Source organism: Cibotium barometz, chromosome 47 (assembly GCF_041138505.1).
Source record: "Cibotium barometz isolate CiBa-2024 chromosome 47, ASM4113850v1, whole genome shotgun sequence".
NCBI classification, from domain to species: Eukaryota; Viridiplantae; Streptophyta; class Polypodiopsida; order Cyatheales; family Cibotiaceae; genus Cibotium; species Cibotium barometz.
Genome location: NC_141092.1, coordinates 12864660 through 12875004, shown reverse-complemented (window position 1 = coordinate 12875004; position 10345 = coordinate 12864660). Strand labels below are relative to the sequence as shown.

The 10345-nt window shown below is 38.5% G+C and overlaps 1 protein-coding gene across 1 annotated transcript; it reads right to left on the bottom strand.

The window, feature by feature from the left end:
- Positions 1-3514: 3514 nt before the first annotated feature.
- On the bottom strand, positions 3515-5566 carry LOC147611374 (histone chaperone ASF1B-like). The gene is made up of 3 exons (XM_086784881.1): positions 5172-5566; positions 4868-4983; positions 3515-4342 (listed from the first exon to the last, which is right to left on the bottom strand). Exons 1-3 carry the CDS (start codon positions 5278-5280, stop codon positions 4001-4003), a joined length of 567 nt encoding a protein of 188 aa, XP_086641007.1. The 5' UTR covers positions 5281-5566; the 3' UTR covers positions 3515-4000.
- Between the last annotated feature and the right edge of the window lie 4779 nt (positions 5567-10345).

The following is a 10345-nucleotide window of genomic DNA, read 5'->3' as shown; positions in this document are numbered from 1 at the left end:
TCCATAAGGAAATGGTAATCCTAAATTTCCAAGCTTGGAAATTATTCTTGTCCATCTTCTCGCTCAAAATTTGTGACGAGTTGTCAAATATATTTACCTACAGCAGTAACAACTTTACAAATAGTACTTACTTCTACACCACTGACAACATACATGTAGTCTCCAACACAACGATACGGTAAACGTGTTATAATGTAAGTGTATATGGAATAGTCACATAAACATACATTCACTAACTTGCAAACCTTAGATTCTTTGCACTGACTATATCTTGCACGGACTTTCTTGTAACCAAATTTCTGTTGTAACATTACACCGAACCAAAAATTGGGCATATAATTAAAATCAACACTTTTACAAAGTGCCTACAAAATACTTGTAGAGCCAAAATGAGGTGGCCTCGAATCCAAATTCTCACATTGCAGTCCTATGGACTTCTCCCACACAATATAATGCCCCTTTGCTTCATCATCACGAAGTCCACCTCAAGATGTGATAATGCACCTTACTATTATCCCTACATGTTGCTCTCACTTAGCAACTACCTACAAACATGATGTTATCCTTGTGTAATGCTTCCTTAGCTTATCTCTTAAGCTCTTCACACGAACTAGCGCTCTCATACCATGAGAAGAATGTAAAGGAGAGGATGAGCTTAAGCTCTTTACAAGCAAACACACACACACAAGAGTAAACAAGCACACAAGAGAGATTGATGTAGCTGAAATTTCTTCTCTTCTCTACAACCATAATATAAAGTGATAAGGGTATATACTAGAAAGTACTCTCCTCCTAAAGCATAAAAAGTTCAACACTCCATAATGTCAACCCAACTACATGAGCTAGTTGCCCTATAACTCTAGTATATGAAAGTGGTTGTCACACACAGTGTGTAAACCCATATCACCCATAATCTCACCAACCTAGCCAATGACATAAGTGTAGAAGCTATCACCAAGACGAGTCATCAATGTTCACAACACTGATTGAGCTCGATATCTAAACAAAAAAATCTCGTATTCAAAGGTCGGGTTAGAATAGGATTGAGTAATGATTTTACATGATTGTAAATACATAAGCACATGATCCACACCTAATCTAACATTAGAATCGCTTGATGAGATTCTTTTTATGAGTATTTTATGATTTTTTAAAGTTTTGGGATTTTCTAATGTTTTTGTATTTTTTTAAAATTCACTGTAAAAACATTAAACATATAGAAAAAGAATTAAAAATGTGTAAGGTACATATAAATAATACAATTATGAATTTATACCTTTTTTGCTTTTCTACTTTCCATAAATCTAATCAGATCAATGATCCAAATCTAGAATTTTGAGGTTGACGCACCACTGAAGCACTTTTAAGAGGAGTAATCGATTACTAAGGACATTGGTTACATGAATTCCTGGGTAGAGAAATCAAGGGTGCCATAAGATGGTCTACTTTGAGGGGTGATACAGAAGGACTACTCATGTGTCCAAGGCTAGCACAAGATCTTTGCTGGTAAACTATTTTAGAGACACAAACGAAAGAGATCGACTGGATTTTGATTTGATTTTTCATGTGTTAGCAATCACATCCTTTAAAGACACTTTTAATGATGTGATCCATGCCTAGGTACACTTTTTTCTAAATCAAGAACCATTTGCTGGTGGTAAGAATTTGGTGGCATAATTTACTTGGCTACTTTTCCTTTGTTAAGTAGTTCGGAGTGAAACTTAGCTTGGCTCTCATCTTATAATACCTTGTGTTAATGTAACATCTCCTAGACAAGTGCCTCTAACCTTGGACAAAATGTATTTAAGTTAAAGTTAAAATAATAAATAACACATAATCTCCATGATGATGGGGCAAAGAATCTTCAAGTGAGTTAGAATGAAACAGTGTTGTAACTAATGAATAAAGCTATTACAATTATGTATACAAAAATAAAAAGAACAAAGCCAACTTACAAGAACCTTAAGTGATTGATTTAAGTGATTGATTGAATGGCTTTCTCAAAACAAGGCCAATTTGCCATGTAATCACTTTTATAAAGTAGATATAGAGCCACTAAGGGGTAAGTCCCTAAAAAAGAGAAATATATAAGGTAAGGACTCTATTCTTAACAACATAAGCTTTGTAATTCTACAATATTCATTACATAGTATGTACAACATGATAAATGAGGTTAACAAGTACAAAGTTGAAGATGTAAAACATTGTGCAAATTCAAAAAAAAAGCATGCATAGGTGGATAACTAATGAATAAAGCTATTACAATTATGTATACAAAAATAAAAAGGACATCAAAGCCAACTTACAAGAACTTTAAGTGATTGATTGAAGAGCTTTAAGTGATTGATTGAAGAGTTTTCTCAAAACAAGGCCAATTTACCATGTAACCACTTTTATAAAGTAGATATAGAGCCACTAATGGACAAGTCCCTAAAAAAGAGAAATATATAAGGTAAGGACGCAACATAAGCTTTGTAATTCTACAATATTCATTACATACAACATGATAAATGAGGTTAACAAGTACAAAGTTGAAGATGTAAAACATTGTGCAAATTTTTTTTAGAAACATGCATAGGTGGATTGTGTTGTTTATTACATAGCTTTGTAATAATTTTACTTTACCTTCATCATCGAAAGTGCTATCCTATATTAACATCAATGAAAATGCACATCACTAGCTGTAACTTGTAGTACCTATCCACTATAACATATGTATATTTTCAAATGTACACAAGCAATGAGGATTATAAGGATTAACATTATCAACAACTTATGTTGGTTACCACGTTATTGACAAGAATTCTATCAAAGGCCCAATAGCATGCGCTCTTGCAATAACATCCTAGTATCCGTGTTGATCTATTTCTTACTATAGACATCATTCCATAAATTTGTCAATATTTCTTTGAAAGTGAATGAATTGCTGATTTCTGATCTAAGTACCTGCTTTATCAACCATTTGGAGCATGTGTTCCAGTAGTTGTAAGAAGGTGCTTTCTTACATTGAAGCTTTTTTATTAATTGATTAACAAAATATGTAAATTCAATGTAATATGGTTAGAGACAAAAGCCTTATTTGTTCAACATGGACTAGACTAGTCATGACTAGCCTCCATAAACACATTAACAATCTCAAATATATGCAAATTGCTAAAACATTCTTTTTATTTCTCTAGTGTATGTTTATGCATGGTGTGATGTATCTTCATTCTAGTTACTTCTCTAGTTTATCATCTTCATACATGTGGTGCATATAACTTGTAATGTGCTTGTTTTCTAATCTTCTCAACCAAAAGTTGAGCATTATAGTTGGTTGAGCATTATAGGTATAGTCTCTCTCTCTCTCTCTCTCTCTCTCTCTCTCTCACACACACACACCAACAAACTCTACACAAGTACAAATTACTTCATTCAACTGTCATCCTAACAAGGGGAAAGCATTAAGGCACTCTCTCTCACGAAGACCGTGATGAAACACTCATAAGCAAAGCGCACGGTGAAACTGTTATATACAAGAAAAAGATGTGAAGGTCTCCTTTGCAGGTCATGGAGAGATCAATCAACATCTACTGTTTGAGCATTCAAAGCTGTGATTACCTTAATTGTGGTGTTGGCCATGCTCAAAGTTAAGATTAATGATGGCCATGATTGGGTTAAGAATGATCTTGCCCATGATAAAGTTCAGATCTATGCTGCCCATGGTTAACTTTAGGCTTGATGTTGATCATGATCATGATCAAGTTAAGACCAATGCTGACTCAAGCCTAATGTTGTGGCCTTGATTAACTTGAGCCTAGTGTGGCAAAGATTAACTTAAGCCTAATTTTGGCCAAGATTAACTAAAGCTTCATGTCACTATACACCCTCAAGCATGGCAATGAATACCTGATGTTTTATGTGGTGTCCATGTGATTGCCCGACTGCTTTTTAGCTCAATAAGCTTTAACCATGGCCATGACTAACTAAAGCTTGAGGTAGGCCAAGATCAACTCGGGGTTTATGCAGCCACCAAAGGACCTTCAACAGCAACACATGATGTGCTGGTGGGCTTACAGTCCTCCAAAGGTGGGGGGGCATCTATGATATCTGGTTTTTCTTCGGAGTCGAAGACAACAGAGAACTTGGTGACGCGCGGCTTGTCAGCTAGTATGTTTCTCTGGATCTGATCCACAAGGACCTTTGGTGGGGGCTCTTCCCTCAGCTTCTCATTATCATACTCATTGTTCACATAGTACCCCACCCTCACAAACTCTTGGCCCTTGTATGAGCAGGTCAGCAGCAGCACTGTCACCCCTATTATGTCCTCTTCAGGGATCTTAGATGAATCTGGAGAGTCTGCCTGTATACCCCCCCAAAAAAAACAATAATTTGCAACCAGGATTAGCATCTCTATTAGAATTAGCAACCAGAACTAGCAAGCCTAATCAAAAAAAGCAGTGATGATTTAGAACCAGAAATAAAATGTCTGATCATAAAAGCATTGATTTTAGCATGTCTAATCTGGTATTTTCCTATACAAGGGTTTGTGAGGGTTAATTTAAGCTCACCTAATGTGGTATCTCCTGCTTCATTACTTGAGATTTGCTAGGCTTAATTACTCTCTATAGTTGATATAATCAAGGTTTAGAATCTTAATTTCTGTAACGAGATTTACAACCAGGAATAAAATGCCTGATCATAAAAGCACTGGTTTGCAACCAGGTTTAGCATGTCTAATCTGGTTTTTTCCTCTACAAAGGTCGGTGAGGGTTAATTTAAGCTGGTATCTACGTGAGATTTGCTAGGCTTAATTACTGTGTATAATTGATATAATCAAGGTTTAGAAACTAGTGCTTTAATTTCTGTAACGGGATTGAAACCCCACCTGGAAAACAAATCTGTAGTTGCCCACATTCACAGGCCCTACAAGCACACTCTCTAGCACTTGATCATATTTCTCATCCTCAGCTGATCCCACATAGATGAGCTTCCACTCCAGGTCTGCAAGCCCACAGTTAAAAAATTCAAAACCAGAAAGATCCTAAATTGAGATCGAGAACCAAAACCTAATCACAAAGGGCAAGTCCTAATCTGCCCTCATCAATTACCCTAGCTTGTCACATGAACACTGTAAATGACAAGTTGATGGCCCTAATTAAGCGATTAGAGGGAGATTAGGGTATAGTTACCGTCTGTGAGAGGGAGGTGGCACTCGTAGGAGATCTCGAACTGGAAAGGATTTTGGAAGGGGGCTGGGTTGTCAAGGACTGTCACGTTGGTCACATTGACGGCACTCATGGTGAAAAGAAAATGGAATCGAAATGAAAGGAGAAGGGATGAAGAGAGGCAGAAAAGAAGAAGGGGCTCTGTGTAAGCGGGCTCGCTCTCTCTGTCTGTGTCTTATACACACACACACACCCACACAGGATCTCAAGGGCAGCTTGCTTGTCTCTCTCTGTCTCTGTCTCTAACACACACACAGAGGGGACCTCAAGAGGAGCTTGCCTGCTGTCTGCAAGACGTGAATTGTGCGAAAATTTGAGCTTCTTGTTGCAAACCAAGCTTGTTTGTTTGGCGGGAAGAACCAACACTAGGCTAAAAACTCTCACCCGCCAAACCAAAAGAAAAAGGACCTTTCAAAAAGAACTAAGGGTTGGGTTACTAGTTACATGGCTTTGGTTGGAGATGGAGAATCTTCCTCTCAATGAATTATTGTGCCAAAATTGTTCATAACTCGCATTCTTAAGCAAAACTAAGCCCTCTTTTTCAACATTTTTGTGGGGCTCGTTCCTTCCCTACATCAGTCTCCTCTCTGCAAGTATAACAATATTACAATGGGGCTGAATAAGGGGTGGTGTCTTAACGGTTTTCAAAAAGTCCTCTACTACCCATAAGATATACGCAGGCACAAGATCAACTCTGATGATGGAATCATCAAATTGGAGGTAGACATGGTTCTTAGACCAGTCATGTACCATCTTTGCCTCTCTCATGAATGATCATTTCATACGATTCAGGTTGTTTGGAATAGTCCATGATAATAATGAAGGTATGTTTAACCTGATGTTTCAGAACCTTGATCTCATAGCATCCCAAAAGGTTTGGCGACAGTTTCATCAGCTATCTTGACAATGATGTTTGAGACTTCTAGACGTGTCTTGGCCCCATGTTCTCCCAACATTTCTTGGTGATTATGCTCACTCCCACACTACCATCTAGGACTTCCATTACTATGATGCCCTTGGCGGGGTGATTAGTAGTAATGCATTGGCCTCATCACCTTCAAAGTATTGTCCCAGTTTATTAAGTGGAATTTTAATCACAAATTTAGCATTTTCTTCTTCCACTGGGACTGTTGATTCAAGCACAACTCGAGGTGTCTTCATTGTATAGTGGGGACGTGCCTTGTGCATGTCAGCAAATGGTGGTAATCCTACATTGAGCTCTCTATTAAGGAGAGCTCTCATCACTATAAATAGTTCAGGATCTCCACTCAATCAAACGGTTATCGTTGTACTTGTTTGTGAGGCCATAAAATTTAACAATTTGGGGATGTTTAATGGCGCATTTGTGACCTCCTTTCCATAAATAGGTGTCGGTGAGACTGAAAAATCCATCTCCGAGATGGAGTCACGGTTTCCATATGGTAGTTATCCCTTGAACCAATCAAGGATTAAAAAATGAGAGGTGGAGGCCTCAATTCCATGATGACACTTAGCACATCTAGAGACTTAATGTACTAGGGTGTATAGTATCTGAGACCCTCACTTGCTGGGGCTTTGGTTCAAGCTCCTCTTGTGTTTTTGTAACTAAATCATTAAATTCTTGGACTTGATCAATCTCCTTCTGAGGGTAAGGGTAAGAGCCAAGTTTTGCCATGTGTGATTTAGTTTCAAAAATTGCAGGTCCCCGTAAGGGTTCCCTTCCCTATGCTCTTGGTTTTGGAGGGCAATTCCCTACCAAGTTCAGAATCAGCCCTTGTGTCCAATGAGTTCGAGTCCTCATCTAGGTCCCTAATGAAATCTTGAGGCATTCCAAGATTTGTCTTTTTGGTTTCCTTCATTTCCCATTCTTACTTTTATCCTATGGCCCTTCTTCTTCTTAGACTCTACTACTAAAGCATTCACAGATGTGTGATCTTGATTTTTCAAGATTTGCCTTTGAGTTTGATTACTTACCCCAATCATGTTTAGGGGGTGTGATGATGGTTCCCATCTGTGGGCTTGTCACCACAATCTTGTTGGGGTAGTCCTTAATCTAATGTTTAGGGGGTGTGATGATGGTTCCCATCTGTGGGCTTGTCACCACAATCTTGTTGGGGTAGTCCTTAATCTAATGATCTATGCCTAAATTATAATGAGTTTTTTTGCCATAGATTTGTATCTATACATATTCTAGATTATCAATTATTTTACAATAGTATTAATATAGCTATAAATATCCATATGAAATAGTATTGATCATTGTGATTGGAGCAATCATATTTCAATTCACTTCATTCGCCACACCACACCATAGGCACAAATTCTATGATAAATTGATCATCACTCACAAACAAAGCCACATCATAGCCTAGGCACGCACTCTATGACAAATTTGCCATCAATGATAGGAAAGCATAGCAAATGTTGTTTTACAGAATCTTATCACATATATTATCATAAAATATCAACAAAATGACATCATCAATCTAAAACATGTCAGCAAATATGTCGATAACGGATTCCCCTTCCATGGTGAAGGTGAAAACCAACCATCTGCAAAAGAAACTCAATTCATGCTAGAAAAACAAAGACTAACACACATATAGCATTATAATTTTGCCAACTTGCAAAACGGCAAATATCACTGAATACAACAAAGTCTCTCAAATAGCCACATTACATCACTAGTGTATACCCGAGTGGTAGAGATAATGGTACATTGGGTACATGGTGCATGCCCTTTGATAGGAGTTGTTGCGTGGGATGCTCAACCATTTCTTAATTTGTAGGACCGAGTTCTAGTGTTTGTTGTGGTGTAGATAAGGCTAACTGTGGTCTCGTTGTTGTGTTAGCAATAGTCTGTAGGCATGTTCGGCAATCTTGGGCTTTATAACCATAGCACCCACAAAGGTTACAATTACCATTGTAAAATTGGACATTTGTTGGTGTGTCCTTGATGGTAAATGAAACAATAATGTAGCACTCTCCGTGGGGTACATGTGTGCATTGTCCAAAGTTTTGGTAGCCTTCATTTCATCTAAAGTATTACCTTTAGCTACAAGTTTGTAGTGGTGGTGTTGTGACCACTGGCTGTTGACATAACAAACTTAGAATCTGAAGCTCTTACTTCCTTTATCATCAAGTTGTCCTCAAGTTGGATGGCATGAGCTCTAACATCGTCTCTTATGACCAAACCATTGTGGATATCTTCATGTTTAAGCCTGTGGATAAGTTGATCAAGTAGTTGATTGTTGGAGAAGCACTCATGTAGAGCACAGTGAGAGTTCAAATGCTTGAGATGACTAATAAAATCTTTCATCAACTCATCTTCTTCTCTCAGCTTTGTGAAACTATGAAGCCACACTCCCTAATGCATAAAATTCTTTAGAAATAACCTTCGAAACTCAGTAAAGTTTAGACGTTCTTAAACTCTCAAGGCTTGATACCAATCACAAGCCTTGCCATCTAGTGTAAGGTTAAAGGCATTGGTCTTTGCAAGATCATTCCTCTAGGATCCCCTCTCCATTGAACTTGTGCGTAAGCTTCACGATTTGTGCAACCTTTCTTCCAAAGATACTCCATATGTTATCTCTCACAATTAGTCCTATACTTTCATCTATAGCTCTCTCCAATGCTCATGCAAAGGCTACTGGATCAATTGGGAGGGCTCCCCCGGAGGTATTGGTACAACAGGAGCAACATGGAGGTATTGGTACAATAGGGGCAACATGGGTACAAAGGGTGATGCCTATAGGCGTAATGGCATGAATCTCGGAGGAGTAACATGAGTCTGGTGGGGGGTTGTACAAGAATTCCCAAAGGTATCGATGACATATGAGCCAAGGGTTTCACTAGTCTAGTCATTTGTGAGGTTGTCCTCCTCACTTTAGGTTGCATTGGCTAAGTAGAGGAAGATACAAGGAATCGAGGATGTTGAGCAAAGGTTCCTTCTATTGTGGCTCTAGTTGATAATATGGATGTGTTAACTAGACTTGGAGCCATTATTGGAGAGACAGTTGCTGTAGCCCTGGTTGCCATAATTGTGACCGAGGGCATGAAACTAATGGACAATGTTACGTGGTTGGTCACAGGTGTGGTGCCATTATGAGTGGTGTAGTACCCATTAGCACAAAGTCTAGAATTGTGCCAATAGCGTCTTGGTTTTTGTTTTTGTTTTTCGAGCCGAGGCCAGAGACGAGCATGCTCGTCTCTGAGACTCGAGCAGAGAATGCTTTTGTCGTTAGCTTCGTAATAGCATCTTGGGTGGGTACCTCTCTACTACGGTCTCGAAATGTGAAATCTATGCTAGTAGATTCTTGGAGTCTTGTCAGCACAGACGGGGCTTGGTCCATCGTATAGCCAAGTGATACTACAAAAGTAGAATCCATTGGGCTCACACGATGTGTTACCATTTCGCTCATTTTGGGCATTCTTGCTTTGGATGTCTGGACTTGCGCCATAGGTCTTTGGGTTCTTTCATATTTAACGATCCTATGTATGCAATTGCATATAGATGTAATCATTCCTCCTCTATTGTGGCCCCAGATATTGACTAGACCATCCCTTCCCAACAACTAACACCATAAGCTTGGGCTATAACGAAAGAAGATTTTTTCAAAAAGAGACTCTTATTGATGTCTCTCTAGCACACATGACTCTTATTGTACAATTTTCCTTCTCTCTCTTTCTATATGTGCCAAAATTGGGCATAGCTAGCATTTCTAAGCAAAACTAAGCCTTGTTTGTCAACATTTTTGTGGGCTGGTTCCTTCCCTACATCAGTCTCTTCTCTGCAAGTATAATATTATTATAATGGGGCTAAATAAGGGGTGGTGTCTGAATGGTTTTCAAAAATTCCTCCACTACCCACAAGATCAATCCTGATGATGGAATCATCCAGTCGGAGGTAGACATGGTTCTTAGACCAACCATGTACCATCTTTGCCTCTCTCATGAACGGGCATTCTAAGATCATTGCATATGATTTTGGTTGTTTGGAAAACTCCATAATAATGAAGGTATGTTTAACCTGATGTTTAAGAACCCTTATCTTTAGATCTCGTAGCATCCCAATAGGTTTAGCGACAGTGTCATCAGCCATCTTGACAATGATTTTTGAGACTTCTAGTGTCTTGGTGGCCAACTTCTCCCAACATTTC